This window comes from Cherax quadricarinatus, chromosome 30, assembly GCF_038502225.1.
Source record: "Cherax quadricarinatus isolate ZL_2023a chromosome 30, ASM3850222v1, whole genome shotgun sequence".
NCBI classification, from domain to species: domain Eukaryota; kingdom Metazoa; phylum Arthropoda; class Malacostraca; order Decapoda; family Parastacidae; genus Cherax; species Cherax quadricarinatus.
In genome coordinates this window covers 35,949,720-35,967,763 of record NC_091321.1, presented here as the reverse complement: position 1 = coordinate 35,967,763, position 18,044 = coordinate 35,949,720, and the positions used below count along the sequence as shown (strand labels likewise).

At 43.1% G+C, this 18,044-nt stretch overlaps 1 protein-coding gene across 2 annotated transcripts in view; it reads left to right on the top strand.

The window, feature by feature from the left end:
• The window catches only part of LOC128692771 (angiopoietin-1), a 178,020-nt gene that overhangs the window by 19,737 nt on the left and 140,239 nt on the right, over positions 1-18,044 (top strand). Inside the window, exon 3 of one of the 2 annotated variants that reach the window (XM_070090104.1) lies at positions 13,589-13,663. The exons of the other annotated variant lie outside the window; for it this stretch is intronic. Coding sequence (XP_069946205.1) covers positions 13,589-13,663 — 75 coding nt within the window. The remainder of the gene's footprint in view (positions 1-13,588; positions 13,664-18,044) is intronic. 2 annotated transcript variants of the gene reach the window in all.

Below are 18,044 nucleotides of genomic sequence, written 5' to 3'. Positions count from 1 at the left end.
GTTGTTGACTTCACTCTGTCTTGCATGCCACCCCTTAGATTTTTAAGCAGTTAAAACCATGTAGGTCATATTGGTCGGCTTGCGCATCGTCGCAAAATACACGTATATTCCGTGTGAATTAAGACGAAAAGCTACTGCAGTACGGAGAGTCTTAGGGTCGAGGCGTGTTCCCATTGCCGAAATGGGAACTTTTAGGAAAAAGTCCCCAGACTGGTGAACTCACAGCCTGGAGACGGACAGTCTCCTTGTAAGATGTTACATCCCTAAGCATGTTGGCAAGCACCTTTTCAGCGATGGGGCCGTCCCAACTTGATTGTTTGTAGGCCAGTGCTGCAATAGGTTTTGGTGCTGGAGCAGCGAGAGTATCCCTTTCAGTGATGGCGCAGGCGTAGCTGGGTTTCTGTGTTCCAGGTGAGTCACCGAGGTTGTCCGGAAGAATTTGTTTTATTTACTAGTTTGATGCTATAGAAGAGGGTTGAAAAGTTGGTAGGGCAATCTGAGAGGATTTACGTCCTCCCAGCCCCCTAGCCGTACTTTTAGTGAGGCTTGCAACTACTGTTGTTCTTCGCTTTGCTTTTACTGTCAACATTCTTCTGACGTGGTTGTGAAGCAGTTTTGAATCAGACATGTCTTATGGTGCTTTACATTTTCTAGAATTATCACTAAGCCTCTCTCTCCACTCTTGCATATTCGTTTCTGGCTAACCTACTCATTTCTCTCCTCTAGTTCGTCTTTATCTTAAGTTTTTCCAAGTTTTTAAGCTTTTCTTCTTTACCTCTTTGCATCTCTGGTTGAGCCAAAGGTTCTCTGGTTGAACTAAGGATTCTCTGGTTGAGCATAGGGTTCTCTGGTTGAACCAAGGGCTCTTTGATTGAACAAAGAGTTCTCTGGTTAAATCAAGGGTTCTCTGGTGGAACCAAGGGTTCTCAATTTGAACCAAGGGTTCTCCGGTTGAGCCATGGTTCTCTGGTTGAACTAAGGGCTCTCAGTTTGTAGCAATGGTTCTCAGTTTGAACCAAGGCTTCTCTGGTTAAACCAAGGGTTCTCTGGTAGACCCAAAGGTTCTCTGGTTGAACCAAAGGTTCTCTGGTTGACCCAAAGGTTATCTGGTTGAACCAAGGGTTCTCTGGTTGAACCAAGCTTTCTCAACCTGAACCAACGGTTCACCGATTGAACCAAAGGTTCTCTGGTTGAGCCAAAGGTTCTCTGGTTGAACCAAGGGTTCTCTGCTTAAACCAAGGGTTCTCCAGTTAAACAAAGGTTTTCCTGATTGAACCAAAGGTTCTCTGGTTGAACCAAGGGTTCTCTGGTTGAACAAAGGGTTCTCCGGTTGACCCAAAGGTTCTCTGGTTGAACCAAAGGTTCTCTAGATGAATAAAGGGTTCTCTACTTGAACTAAGGTTTCTCTGGTTGAACCAAGAGTTCCCCGATTGAAATAAGGGTTCTCTAGTTGAACCAAGGGTACTCTGGTTGAACCACGGGATCTCTAGTTGAACCTAGAGTTCTCCGGTTGAACCAAGGGTTCTCTGGTTGAACCAAGAATTCTTTGGTTGAACAAAGGGTTCTCTGGTTGATCCAAGAATTCTTTGGTTGACCAAAGGGTTCACTAGTTGAAACAAGAGTTTTTCTGGTAGAACCAAGGGTTCTCAGTTTGAACCATGGGTTCTCTGGTTGAATTAAGGGTTCTCTGGTTGAACAATGGGTTCTCTGGTTAAATCAAGGGTTCCGTGGTTGAACCATGGGTTCTCTGGTTGAACAAAGGGTTCTCTGGTTGAACCAAGGGTTGTCTGGTTGCACCTTGAGTTCTCCGGTTGAACCAAGGGATCTCTGGTTGAACGAAGGGTTCTAGGGTTGAATCACAGGTTCTCTGGTTGAACCAATGATTCTCTGGTTGAACCAAGGGTTCTCTGGTTGAATAAAGAGATCTCCAGATGAACCAATCGTTCTCAGGATGAACCAACGGTTCTCTGATTGATCCAAGGGTTCTCTTGTTGAACCAAGAGTTATTTGGTTGAACTAAGAGTTCTCTGGTTGAAACAAGGGTTCTCTAGATGAACCAAGGGTTCTCTGGCTCAGCAAAGAGTTCTCTGGTTGAACCAAGGGTTCTCTGGTTGAACCATGGGTTTTCTGGTTGAAGAAAGAGTTCTCCAGTTGAATCAAGAGATCTCTTGTTGAACCAAGGGTTCTCTGGTTGAACCAAAAGTTCTCTGGTTGAACCAAGGGTTCTCTGGTTGAACCAAAAGTTCTCTGGTTGAACCAAGGGTTCTCTGGTTGAATCAAGGGTTATCTGGTTGAACCAAGGGTTCTCTGGTTGAAACAAGGGTTTTCTAGATGAACCAAGTGTTCTCTGGCTCAGCAAAGAGTTCTCCTTTTGAACCAAGGGTTCTCTGGTTGAGCCAAAGGTTCTCTGGTTGAACCAAGGGTTCTCTGATTGAATTAAGGGTTATCTGGTTGAACCAAGGGTTCTCTGGTTAAACCAAGGGTTCTCCGGTTGAACCAAGGGTTCTCTGGTTGAACCAAGGGTTTTCTGGTTGAGCCAAGGGTTCTCTGGTTGAATCCTGGAGGTTATTCCGGGGATCAACGCCCCCGCGGCCCGGTCCACGACCAGGCCTCCCGATGGATCAGGGCCTGATCAAAGTTTTCTGGTTGAACAAATAGTTCTCCGGTTGAATCAAGAGATCTCTGGTCGAACCAAGGGTTCCCTGGTTGAACCAAGGGCTCTCTGATTGAACAAAGAGTTCTCTAGTTGAATTAAGGGTTCTTTCGTGGAACCAAGGGTTCTCTGGTTGAACCATTGGTTCTCTGGTTGAACTAAGGGCTCTCAGTTTGAAGCAAGGGTTCTCTGGTTGAACCAAGGGTTCTCTGGTTGAACCAACGGTTCACCGATTGAACCAAGGGTTCTCTGGTTGACCCAAAGGTTCTCTGGTTGAACCAAGATTTCTCTGGTTGAACCACGGGTTCTCTGGTTGAACCTAGAGCTCTCCTGTTGAACCAAGGGTTGTCTGGTTGAACCAAGAGTTCTCTGGTTGAACCAAGGGTTGTCTGGTTGAGCCAAAGGTTCTCTGGTTGAACCAAGGGTTCTCTGATTGAATTAAGGGTTATCTGGTTGAACCAAGGGTTCTCTGGTTAAACCAAGGGTTCTCCGGTTGAACCAAGGGTTCTCTGGTTGAACCAAGGGTTTTCTGGTTGAGCCAAGGGTTCTCTGGTTGAATCCTGGAGGTTATTCCGGGGATCAACGCCCCCGCGGCCCGGTCCACGACCAGGCCTCCCGATGGATCAGGGCCTGATCAAAGTTTTCTGGTTGAACAAATAGTTCTCCGGTTGAATCAAGAGATCTCTGGTCGAACCAAGGGTTCCCTGGTTGAACCAAGGGCTCTCTGATTGAACAAAGAGTTCTCTAGTTGAATTAAGGGTTCTTTCGTGGAACCAAGGGTTCTCTGGTTGAACCATTGGTTCTCTGGTTGAACTAAGGGCTCTCAGTTTGAAGCAAGGGTTCTCTGGTTGAACCAAGGGTTCTCTGGTTGAACCAACGGTTCACCGATTGAACCAAGGGTTCTCTGGTTGACCCAAAGGTTCTCTGGTTGAACCAAGATTTCTCTGGTTGAACCACGGGTTCTCTGGTTGAACCTAGAGCTCTCCTGTTGAACCAAGGGTTGTCTGGTTGAACCAAGAGTTCTCTGGTTGAACCAAGGGTTGTCTGGTTGAACAAAGAGTTGTCTGGTTGAACCATGGGTTCTCTGGATGTCCCAAGGTTCTCTGGTTGAACCAAGAGTTCTCTGGTTGAACCAAGAGTTCTCCGATTGAACCAAGGTTTTTCTGGTTGAACCAAGAGTTTCTGGTTGAACCAAGGGTTGTCTGGTTGAACCAAGAGTTCTCTGGTTGAACCATGGGTTCTCTGGTTGTCCCAAAGGTTCTCTGGTTGAACCAACGGTTCACCGATTGAACCAATGGTTCTCAGGTTGACCCAAAGGTTCTCTGATTGAACCAAGGGTTCTCTGGTTAAACCAAGGGTAATCCGGTTAAACCAAGGTTTTACCGATTGATCCAAGGGTTCTCTGGTTGAACCAAGGATTCTCAGGTTGAACCAAGGGTTCTCTGTATGAACCAAAGGGTTCTCTGGTTGAACCAAGGGTTCTCTAGATGAACCAAAGGTTCTCTAGTTGAACCAAGGGTTCTCTGGTTGAACCAAGAGTTCCCTTATTGAACAAAGGGTTTTCTTGGTGAATCAAGAGTTCTCTGGTTGAACCACGGGTTCTCTGGGTGAACCTAGAGTTCTCCGGTTGAACCAACGGTTGTCTGGTTGAACCAAGAGTTCTCTGGTTGAACCAAGGGTTCTCTGGTTGGGACAAGAGATCTCTGGTTGAATCAGGGGCTCCCTAGAACCATAGGTTTTCAGTTTGAACCAAGGGTTGCCTGGTTGTACCTAGAGTTCTCTGGTTGAGCCAAGGGTTCTCTGGTTGAACCAAGAGTTCTCTGTTTGAACGAGGGGTTCTCGGGTTGAACCACAGGTTCTCTTGTTGAACCAATGGTTCTCTGGTTGAACCAAGGGTTCTCTGGTTAAATAAAGAGCTCTCTAGATGAAACAAGGGCTCTCAAGATGAACCAAGGGGTCTCCTGTTGACCCAACGATTCTCTGATTGATCCAAGGGTTGTCTGGTTGAACCAAAAGTTCTCCGATTGAACCAAGGGTTCTCTGGTTGAACCAAGAGTTCTCTGATTGAACCACGGGTTCTCTGGTTGAACCTTGAGTTCTCCGGTTGAACCAATGGTTGTCTGGTTGAACCAAGAGTTCTCTGGTTTAACCAAGGGTTCTCTGGTTGAACCAAGGGCTCTCTGGTTGGAACAAGAGATCTCTCGTTGAATCAGGGGCTCCCTAGATGAACCAAAGGCTCTCTGATTGAACCAAGGGTTCTCTGGTAGAACCAAGGGTTTTCAGTTTGAACCAAGGGTTCTCTGGTTGAACCAAGAGTTCTCAGTTTGACCCAAGGGTTATCTGGTTGAATCAAGGGTTGTCTGGTTGTACCTAGAGTTCTCTGGTTGAACCAATTGTTCTCAGGATGAACCAAAGGGTCTTCTGTTGACCCAACGGTTCTCTGATTTGTCCAAGGGTTCTCTTGTTGAACCAAGGGTTATCTGGTTGAACCAAAGGTTCTCTGGTTGAACCAAGGGTTCTCTGGTTGAACTAAGAGTTCTTTGTTTGAACCAAGGGTTCTCTGGTTGAACCAAGGGTTGTATGGTTGTGCCTAGAGTTCTCTGGTTGAACCTAGGGTTCTCAGGATGAACCAAGGGGTCTCCTGTTGACCCAACGGTTCTCTGATTGATCCAAGGGTTCTTTTGTCGAACCAAGGGTTATCTGGTTGAACCAAGGGTTCTCTGGTTGAAACAAGGGTTCTCTAGATGAACCAAGGGTTTTTTGGCTCAACAAAGAGTTCTTCGGTTGAAGCAAGGGTTCTCTGGTTGAACCATGGGTTTTCTGGTTGAACAAAGAATTCTCCGGTTGAATCAAGAGATCTCTGGTTGAACCAAGGGTTCTCTGGTTGAACCAAGGGTTCTCTGGGTGAAGAAAGAGTTCCCCGGTTGAATGAAGAGATCTCTGGTTGAACCAAGGGTTCTCTGGTTGAACCAAGGTTTCTCTGGTTGAATCAAGAGGTCTCTGGTTAAACCAAGGGTTCTCTGATTGAACAAAGGGTTCTGTGGTTGAACCAAGGGTTCTCTGGTTGAAATGAGGGCTCTCTAGAAAAAACCAATGATTCTCAATTTGAACCAAGGGTTCTCTTGTTGAACCAAGGGTTCTCTGGTTAAACAAATGGGTTCTCAGGTTGAATCAAGAGTTCTTTGGTTGAACCAAGGGTTCTCTGATTGAACAAAGGGTTCTCTGGTTGAACCAAGAGTTACCTGGCTGAACCAAGGGTTCTCTGATTGAACCAAGGGTTCTCTGGTTGAACTAAGGGCTCTCTGGTTGAACCAAGGGTTCTCTGGTTGAACCAAGGGTTTGTTATTACTGTTCTTGCTGTTGAACAACGTTTTAGTGCCGATGGAGGTAGCGTAGGTAGTAATGATACGGCCGTGGACTAGTTTTGCTTTAATTGGATAGGAGTGAGTACACAACGGGCAATGTGAGGGAATGACCGATAGCCAGTCCGTGGAGGGGAGCGCTTGTACCTCTTAAGTCGGTCGGCCGGGAAGTGAGATTGAATGGGCCCAGCATCCCACCGACCTGGGTATGCCTACAGAGGGCAGCACTTAAATGTCGGGAAATATGAACTAAGCCAGCAGATGGCATAGGCTGTCTGTGCTGACAGTACAGGCTGTCTACATTTGCTCGGCCACGCACCACAATACTGGTGGGCCCGTAGGTGCAAAAGAATTACTTACGCTAGCTACCCCAGGGAGGGACTGGCTTTCGCTCACTTGCAAATCAAAAACGGACATAAAATGCAACAGGCAAAAAAAAAAAAAAACTCTCCCATCCTGGGGAAGAGAAAACTGGCTTGCCCGCGCTGCTTCATTGAGGAGAGAGTCCGGAGACGTCAGCACTGGAACTAAAATCTTCTACATACAGGTTGTCTGCAGGGTTGAACATCAGGCTTGACCACTAGTCTACGAACGTTGTTGCACCCTCACATCTGCAAACAATGACTGACAGTATCATTTCCTAAGGTGTGACATATGACTTGGAGGACAACACTGCCCTGACCGTAATACAGGCTTTAAGAGACACTGGGTGCACATACCTACAATAATACTATATCCATGGAATTCATTATACTTTGGGTACCCTTCTAAAATTGTTTACATAATTACATGAAGTTGTCCACCCTGACTCCATTATCAACTAGCTATACAATGTGTGCACATTTATACCCATTTCTGCAAACAAACAATTAGCATAACTAGCGTAGGAGCCACACAAGTCAGTAGGTACGTCAATGTCATAGAAATGTACTGTTGTCCTGGGTCGCAGGCCATAAGTATGGAGCGTTACTGGGCTGTCTTCAGTAACAGTAGTAGTGGGAGAAGAAGTAGACGCGTTGTCCCTAGCATTGGTCTGATTGTGGCGTTGCAACGCACGCGACTCCAGCTCTGCTTCGGCCTGCACATGATCCACATACTTTATGTGATCAAGGTGGGCTTCTTTGATAGTTCCAGTAGCAATCTCCCTCACCTCGAACTTATTGCCACGGAGCTGTCGGAGGACACGGTAAGGACCCACGAATTTTGGGACGAGTTTGTGCGTATCTGGGGTCTGCGCTGGGTTGAGCAACATAACTTTACAACCTGGTTCCACTTTGCTTTCCTTGGCGCGGGCATTGCGCTCAGACGTGAACCTATCAGTAGCCTTCATAAGGTTCTCTCGTACCCGCTGGAAAACAAGCTGCGATGTCCGCATCTTTACTACACTGGGGTTATCAGTATCGTAAGTAGGTCGAGGCGGAGCAAACAGAATTTCGTGCGGTAAGCGCTTGTCATAGCCAAACAAAATGAAATGAGGTGTCTCACCGATCGAGCTGTTGAGGGAGGAGTTTAATGTACACTGAACATCTGGGATAGCCTCATCCCATGTAGTACAACTTGGGTTAACAGTTAACCTGAGCACCTCCAGGACTTTGCGATTTGTACGTTCAGCAAGACCATTACTAGCAGGGTGGCGTGGAGCTACTGGCGCTTGGCGAATGTTAAATCTGGAGCAAAGATCCTGCATTATGGCGTTTATGAACTCAGACCCATTGTCTGACAGAATGACACGTGGGCAGGTATGACGGAGAACCACATGCTCACGGAAAGCATTAGCAACAGTCTCGGCAGTTTTATCAGGAATGGGTACTAATTCACTGTACCGCGTCAAGTTATCTGCCATTACATGCAGGTGCTTATTTCCCTTCTCCGAGGTCGAGAAGTTCGTCAACAGATCGACAGAAGTTCTCTCCCAGGGCTCCTTTGTAATGGGATACTTTAGAATGGGGTTAGAACCTGTAACGGTACCCTTGTGCTGTAGGCAAATAACGCACTGGTGTACATGCTTGGCAATGTCTGCTGCCATCTTAGGCCAGAAATATTTCATTCGTGCCTGTTTGATACTGCGGTCCTTCCCGGGGTGCGCTACACCTGGGACATCGTGGATCAACCTAAGAGTAACAGGTATCATGAACTCCGGTATCACCAGTTGGTATGTGGTTCTGCCGGGGTCCACCAGCTGTGCAACACGGCACAGTACTCCTTGGTTGACCACCAAATCCTTCAGTGGAACGGTGAAAAGCTCTGTTCCACAAGGCAGAGTACTCGCTCCCATCTTGTTCCTCATTCTCATATCTGTCATAGACAATGATGTCAGCCACAGCACAGTGTCTTCCTTTGCAGATGACACCCGAATCTGCATGACAGTGACTTCCATTGCAGACACGGCAAGGCTCCAGGCGGACATCAACCAAATCTTTCAGTGGGCTGCAGAAAACAATATGAAGTTCAACAATGAGAAATTTCAATTACTCAGATATGGTAAACACGAGGAAATTAAATCTTCATCAGAGTACAAAACAAATTCTGGCCACAAAATAGAGCGAAGCACCAACGTCAAAGACCTGGGAGTGATCATGTCGGAGGATCTCACCTTCAAGGGCCATAACATTGTATCAATCGCATCTGCTAGAAAAATGACAGGATGGATAATGAGAACCTTCAAAATTAGGGAGGCAAAGCCCATGATGACACTCTTCAGGTCACTTGTTCTATCTAGGCTGGAGTATTGCTGCACACTAACAGCACCTTTCAAGGCAGGTGAAATTGCTGACCTAGAAAATGTACAGAGAACCTTCACGGCGCGCATAACGGAGATAAAACACCTCAATTACTGGGAGCGCTTGAGGTTCCTGAACCTGTATTCCCTGGAACGCAGGCGGGAGAGATACATGATTATATACACCTGGAAAATCCTAGAGGGACTAGTACCGAACTTGCACACGAAAATCACTCAGTACGAAAGCAAAAGACTTTGCAGACGATGCAACATCCCCCCAATGAAAAGCAGGGGTGTCACTAGCACGTTAAGAGACCATACAATAAGTGTCAGGGGCCCGAGACTGTTCAACTGCCTCCCAGCATACATAAGGGGGATTACCAACAGACCCCTGGCAGTCTTCAAGCTGGCACTGGACAAGCACCTAAAGTCGGTTCCTGACCAGCCGGGCTGTGGCTCGTACGTTGGTTTGCGTGCAGCCAGCAGTAACAGCCTGGTTGATCAGGCTCTGATCCACCAGGAGATGACCCCCGGAACTCTCTCCAGGTAAACTCCAGCAGTATCAATGATCCTGTTCACTAAGTTACTGTAACAGTAACAAAGATCATATTCACTAAGATACTCTAGCAGTAACAACGATCATGTTCACTAAGTTACTGTAGCAGTAACAATGATCATGTTCACTAAGTTACTGTAGCAGTAACAATGATCATGTTCACTAAGTTACTGAAGAAGTAACAACGATCATGTTCACTAAGTTACTGTACCAGTAACAATGATCATGTTCACTAAGTTACTGTAGCAGTAACAATGATCATGTTCACTAAGTTACTGAAGAAGTAACAACGATCATGTTCACTAAGTTACTGTAGCAGTAACAATGATCATGTTCACTAAGTTACTGTAGCAGTAACAATGATCATGTTCACTAAGTTACTGAAGAAGTAACAACGATCATGTTCACTAAGATACTGTAGCAGTAACAATGATCATGTTCACTAAGTTACAGTAGCAGTAACAATGATCATGTTCACTAAGTTACTGTAGCAGTAACAATGATCATGTTCACTAAGTTACTGTAGCAGTAACAATGATCATGTTCACTAAGTTACAGTACCAGTAACAATGATCATGTTCACTAAGTTACTGTAGCAGTAACAATGATCATGTTCACTAAGTTACTGTAGCAGTAACAATGCTTATGTTCACTAAGTTACTGTAGCAGTAACAATGATTATGTTCATTAAGTTACAGTACCAGTAACAATGATCATGTTCACTAAGTTACTGTAGCAGTAACAATGATCATGTTCACTAAGTTACTGTAGCAGTAACAATGATCATGTTCACTAAGTTACTGTAGCAGTAACAATGATCATGTTCACTAAGTTACTGTAGCAGTAACAATGATCATGTTCACTAAGTTACTGTAGCAGTAACAATGATCATGTTCACTAAGTTACTGTAGCAGTAACAATGATCATGTTCACTAATATACGGTAGCAGTAACAATGATCATGTTCACTAAGTTACTGTAGCAGTAACAATGATCATGTTCACTAAGTTACTGTAGCAGTAACAATGATCATGTTCACTAAGTTACTGTAGCAGTAACATTGATCATGTTCACTAAGATACTGTAGCAGTAACAATGATCATGTTCACTAAGTTACTGTAGCAGTAACAATGATCATGTTCACTAAGTTACTGTAGCAGTAACAATGATCATGTTCACTAAGTTACTGTAGCAGTAACAATGATCATGTTCACTAAGTTACTGTAGCAGTAACAATGATCATGTTCACTAAGTTACTGTAGCAGTAACAATGATCATGTTCACTAAGATACTGTAGCAGTAACAATGATCATGTTCACTAAGTTACTGTAGCAGTAACAATGATCATGTTCACTAAGTTACTGTAGCAGTAACAATGATCATGTTCATTAAGTTACTGTAGCAGCAACAATGATCATGTTCACTAAGTTTCTGTAGCAGTAACAATGATTATGTTCACTAAGTTACTGAAGCAGCAACAATGATCATGTTCACTAAGTTTCTGTAGCAGTAACAATGATCATGTTCACTAAGTTACTGTAGCAGTAACAATGATCATGTTCACTAAGTTACTGTAGCAGTAACAATGATCATGTTCACTAAGTTACTGTAGCAGTAACAATGATCATGTTCACTAAGTTACTGTAGCAGTAACAATGATCATGTTCACTAAGTTACAGTAGCAGTAACAGTGATCATGTTCACTAAGTTACTGTAGCAGTAACAATGATCATGTTCACTAAGTTACTGTAGCAGTAACAATGATCATGTTCACTAAGATACTGTAGCAGTAACAATGATCATGTTCACTAAGTTACTGTAGCAGTAACAATGATCATATTCACTAAGTTACTGTAGCAGTAACAATGATCATGTTCACTAAGTGACAGTAGCAGTAACAGTGATCATGTTCACTAAGTTACTGTAGCAGTAACAGTGATCATGTTCACTAAGTTACTGTAGCAGTAACAATGATCATGTTCACTAAGTTACTGTAGCAGTAACAATGATCATGTTCACTAAGTTACAGTAGCAGTAACAGTGATCATGTTCACTAAGTTACTGTAGCAGTAACAATGATCATGTTCACTAAGTTACTGTAGCAGTAACAATGATCATGTTCACTAAGTTACTGTAGCAGTAACAATGATCATGTTCACTAAGTTACTGTAGCAGTAACAATGATCATGTTCACTAAGTTACTGTAGCAGTAACAATGATCATATTCACTAAGTTACTGTAGCAGTAACAATGATCATGTTCACTAAGTGACAGTAGCAGTAACAGTGATCATGTTCACTAAGTTACTGTAGCAGTAACAGTGATCATGTTCACTAAGTTACTGTAGCAGTAACAATGATCATGTTCACTAAGTTACTGTAGCAGTAACAATGATCATGTTCACTAAGTTACAGTAGCAGTAACAATGATCATGTTCACTAAGATACTGTAGCAGTAACAATGATCATGCTCACTAAGTTACTGTAGCAGTAACAATGATCATGTTCACTAAGTTACTGTAGCAGTAACAATGATCATGCTCACTAAGTTACTGTAGCAGTAACAATGATCATGTTCACTAAGTTACTGTAGCAGTAACAATGATCATGTTCACTAAGTTACTGTAGCAGTAACAATGATCATGTTCACTAAGTTACTGTAGCAGTAACAATGATCATGTTCACTAAGATACTCTAGCAGTAACAATGATCATATTCACTAAGTTACTGTAACAGTAACAATGATCATGTTCACTAAGTTACTGTAGCAGTAACAATGTTCATGTTCACTAAGTTACTGTAGCAGTAACAATGATCATCTTCACTAAGTTACTGTAGCAGTAACAATGATCATGTTCACTAAGATACTGTAGCAGTAACAATGATCATATTCACTAAGTTACTGTAACAGTAACAATGATCATGTTCACTAAGTTACTGTAGCAGTAACAATGATCATGTTCACTAAGTTACTGTAGCAGTAACAATGATCATGTTCACTAAGTTACTGTAGCAGTAACAATGATCATGTTCACTAAGTTACTGTAGCAGTAACAGTGATCATGTTCACTAAGTTACTGTAGCAGTAACAATGATCATGTTCACTAAGTTACTGTAGCAGTAACAATGATCATGTTCACTAAGTTACTGTAGCAGTAACAATGATCATGTTCACTAAGTTACTGTAGCAGTAACAGTGATCATGTTCACTAAGTTACTGTAGCAGTAACAATGATCATGTTCACTAAGTTACTGTAGCAGTAACAATGATCATGTTCACTAAGTTACTGTAGCAGTAACAATGATCATGTTCACTAAGTTACTGTAGCAGTAACAGTGATCATGTTCACTAAGTTACTGTAGCAGTAACAGTGATCATGTTCACTAAGTTACTGTAGCAGTAACAATGATCATGTTCACTAAGTTACTTAGCAGTAACAATGATCATGTTCACTAAGTTACTGTAGCAGTAACAATGATCATGTTCACTAAGTTACTGTAGCAGTAACAATGATCATGTTCACTAAGTTACTGTAGCAGTAACAATGATCATGTTCACTAAGTTACTGTAGCAGTAACAATGATCATGTTCACTAAGTTACTGTAGCAGTAACAATGATCATGTTCACTAAGTTACTGTAGCAGTAACAATGATCATGTTCACTAAGTTACTGTAGCAGTAACAATGATCGTGTTCACTAAGTTACTGTAGCAGTAACAATGATCATGTTCACTAAGTTACTGTAGCAGTAACAATGATCATGTTCACTAAGTTACTGTAGCAGTAACAATGATCATGTTCACTAAGTTACTGTAGCAGTAACAATGATCATGTTCACTAAGTTACTGTAGCAGTAACAATGATCATGTTCACTAAGTTACTGTAGCAGTAACAATGATCATGTTCACTAAGATACTCTAGCAGTAACAATGATCATGTTCACTAAGTTACTGTAGCAGTAACAATGATCATGCTCACTAAGTTACTGTAGCAGTAACAATGATCATGTTCACTAAGTTACTGTAGCAGTAACAATGATCATGTTCACTAAGTTACTGTAGCAGTAACAATGATCATGTTCACTAAGTTACTGTAGCAGTAACAATGATCATGTTCACTAAGTTACTGTAGCAGTAACAATGATCATGTTCACTAAGTTACTGTAGCAGTAACAATGATCATGTTCACTAAGTTACTGTAGCAGTAACAATGATCATGTTCACTAAGTTACTGTAGCAGTAACAATGTAGAATGTGTTATAACAACATTATTAAAAATATGCATTTTCTTTTCTTCCAGAGAACAATATAATGTTGAGTGATCTCTCTCAGTCCTTGTCTGCTCACGTGACGCAGTATACAGCAGACACTCAAGGTATGTTAGTTACTTTCACTGCTCACGTGACGCAGTATACAGCAGACACTCAAGGTATGTTAGTTACTTTCACTGCTCAAGTGACGCAGTATACAGCAGACACTCAAGGTATGTTAGTCACTTTCACTGCTCACGTGACGCAGTATACAGCAGACACTCAAGGTATGTTAGTTACTTTCACTGATCATGTGACGCAGTATACAGCAGACACTCAAGGTATGTTAGTTACTTTCACTGATCAAGTGACGCAGTATACAGCAGACACTCAAGGTATGTTAGTTACTTTCACTGCTCAAGTGACGCAGTATACAGCAGACACTCAAGGTATGTTAGTTACTTTCACTGTCACGTGACGCAGTATACAGCAGACACTCAAGGTATGTTAGTTACTTTCACTGCTCACGTGACGCAGTATACAGCAGACACTCAAGGTATGTTAGTTACTTTCACTGCTCACGTGACGCAGTATACAGCAGACACTCAAGGTATGTTAGTTACTTTCACTGCTCAAGTGACGCAGTATACAGCAGACACTCAAGGTATGTTAGTCACTTTCACTGCTCACGTGACGCAGTATACAGCAGACACTCAAGGTATGTTAGTTACTTTCACTGATCATGTGACGCAGTATACAGCAGACACTCAAGGTATGTTAGTTACTTTCACTGATCAAGTGACGCAGTATACAGCAGACACTCAAGGTATGTTAGTTACTTTCACTGCTCAAGTGACGCAGTATACAGCAGACACTCAAGGTATGTTAGTTACTTTCACTGATCATGTGACGCAGTATACAGCAGACACTCAAGGTATGTTAGTTACTTTCACTGCTCACGTGACGCAGTATACAGCAGACACACAAGGTATGTTAGTCACTTTCACTGCTCACGTGACGCAGTATACAGCAGACACTCAAGGTATGTTAGTCACTTTCACTGCTCACGTGAATCAGTATACAGCAGACACTCAAGGTATGTTAGTCACTTTCACTGCTCACGTGACGCAGTATACAGCAGACACTCAAGGTATGTTAGTCACTTTCACTGCTCACGTGACGCAGTATACAGCAGACACTCAAGGTATGTTAGTCACTTTCACTGCTCACGTGACGCAGTATACAGCAGACACTCAAGGTATGTTAGTTACGTTCACTGCTCACGTGACGCAGTATACAGCAGACACTCAAGGTATGTTAGTTACGTTCACTGCTCACGTGACGCAGTATACAGCAGACACTCAAGGTATGTTAGTTACTTTCACTGCTCACGTGACGCAGTATACAGCAGACACTCAAGGTATGTTAGTTACGTTCACTGCTCACGTGACGCAGTATACAGCAGACACTCAAGGTATGTTAGTTACGTTCACTGCTCACGTGACGCAATATACAGCAGACACTCAAGGTATGTTAGTTACTTTCACTGCTCAAGTGACGCAGTATACAGCAGACACTCAAGGTATGTTAGTCACTTTCACTGCTCACGTGACGCAATATACAGCAGACACTCAAGGTATGTTAGTCAATTTCACTAATCATGTGACGCAGTATACAGCAGACACTCAAGGTATGTTAGTTACGTTCACTGCTCACGTGACGCAGTATACAGCAGACACTCAAGGTATGTTAGTCACTTTCACTGCTCACGTGTCGCAGTATACAGCAGACACTCAAGGTATGTTAGTCACTTTCACTGCTCACGTGACGCAGTATACAGCAGACACTCAAGGTATGTTAGTCAATTTCACTAATCATGTGACGCAGTATACAGCAGACACTCAAGGTATGTTAGTCAATTTCACTAATCATGTGACGCAGTATACAGCAGACACTCAAGGTATGTTAGTCACTTTCACTGCTCACGTGACGCAGTATACAGCAGACACTCAAGGTATGTTAGTCACTTTCACTGCTCATGTTATGCAGTATACAGCAGACACTCAAGGTATGTTAGTTACTTTCACTGCTCATGTGACGCAGTATACAGCAGACACTCAAGGTATGTTAGTTACTTTCACTGCTCAAGTGACGCAGTATACAGCAGACACTCAAGGTATGTTAGTTACTTTCACTGCTCAAGTGACGCAGTATACAGCAGACACTCAAGGTATGTTAGTTACTTTCACTGCTCACGTGACGCAGTATACAGCAGACACTCAAGGTATGTTAGTTACTTTCACTGCTCAAGTGACGCAGTATACAGCAGACACTCAAGGTAAGTTAGTTACTTTCTCTGCTCACGTGACGCAGTATACAGCAGACACTCAAGGTATGTTAGTTACGTTCACTGCTCACGTGACGCAGTATACAGCAGACACTCAAGGTATGTTAGTTACGTTCACTGCTCACGTGACGCAGTATACAGCAGACACTCAAGGTATGTTAGTCACTTTCACTGCTCACGTGACGCAATATACAGCAGACACTGAAGGTATGTTAGTTACTTTCACTGCTCACGTGACGCAGTATACAGCAGACACTCAAGGTATGTTAGTCACTTTCACTGCTCACGTGACTTAGTATACAGCAGACACTCAAGGTATGTTAGTCACTTTCACTGCTCACGTGACTTAGTATACAGCAGACACTCAAGGTATGTTAGTCACTTTCACTGCTCACGGGACGCAGTATACAGCAGACACTCAAGGTATGTTAGTCACTTTCACTGCTCACGTGACGCAATATACAGCAGACACTCAAGGTATGTTAGTCACTTTCACTGATCATGTGACGCAGTATACAGCAGACACTCAAGGTATGTTAGTTACTTTCACTGCTCAAGTGACGCAGTATACAGCAGACACTCAAGGTATGTTAGTTACTTTCACTGCTCAAGTGACGCAGTATACAGCAGACACTCAAGGTATGTTAGTTACTTTCACTGATCATGTGACGCAGTATACAGCAGACACTTAAGGTATGTTAGTCACTTTCACTGATCATGTGACGCAATATACAGCAGACACTCAAGGTATGTTAGTCACTTTCACTGATCATGTTATGCAGTATACAGCAGACACTCAAGGTATGTTAGTCACTTTCACTGCTCACGTGACGCAGTATACAGCAGACACTCAAGGTATGTTAGTCACTTTCACTGCTCACGTGACGCAGTATACAGCAGACACTCAAGGTATGTTAGTCACTTTCACTGCTCACGTGACGCAGTATACAGCAGTCACTCAAGGTATGTTAGTCACTTTCACTGCTCACGTGACGCAGTATACAGCAGACACTCAAGGTATGTTAGTCACTTTCACTGCTCACGTGACGCAATATACAGCAGACACTCAAGGTATGTTAGTCACTTTCACTGATCATGTGACGCAGTATACAGCAGACACTCAAGGTATGTTAGTTACTTTCACTGATCAAGTGACGCAGTATACAGCAGACACTCAAGGTATGTTAGTTACTTTCACTGATAATGTGACGCAGTATACAGCAGACACTCAAGGTATGTTAGTTACTTTCACTGCTCAAGTGACGCAGTATACAGCAGACACTCAAGGTATGTTAGTTACTTTCACTGATCATGTGACGCAGTATACAGCAGACACTCAAGGTATGTTAGTTACTTTCACTGCTCAAGTGACGCAGTATACAGCAGACACTCAAGGTATGTTAGTTACTTTCACTGCTCAAGTGACGCAGTATACAGCAGACACTCAAGGTATGTTAGTTACTTTCACTGCTCACGTGACGCAGTATACAGCAGACACTCAAGGTATGTTAGTTACTTTCACTGCTCACGTGACGCAGTATACAGCAGACACTCAAGGTATGTTAGTTACTTTCACTGCTCAAGTGACGCAGTATACAGCAGACACTCAAGGTAAGTTAGTTACTTTCACTGCTCACGTGACGCAGTATACAGCAGACACTCAAGGTATGTTAGTTACGTTCACTGCTCACGTGACGCAGTATACAGCAGACACTCAAGGTATGTTAGTTACGTTCACTGCTCACGTGACGCAGTATACAGCAGACACTCAAGGTATGTTAGTCACTTTCACTGCTCACGTGACGCAATATACAGCAGACACTCAAGGTATGTTAGTTACTTTCACTGCTCACGTGACGCAGTATACAGCAGACACTCAAGGTATGTTAGTCACTTTCACTGCTCACGTGACTTAGTATACAGCAGACACTCAAGGTATGTTAGTCACTTTCACTGCTCACGTGACTTAGTATACAGCAGACACTCAAGGTATGTTAGTCACTTTCACTGCTCACGGGACGCAGTATACAGCAGACACTCAAGGTATGTTAGTCACTTTCACTGCTCACGTGACGCAATATACAGCAGACACTCAAGGTATGTTAGTCACTTTCACTGATCATGTGACGCAGTATACAGCAGACACTCAAGGTATGTTA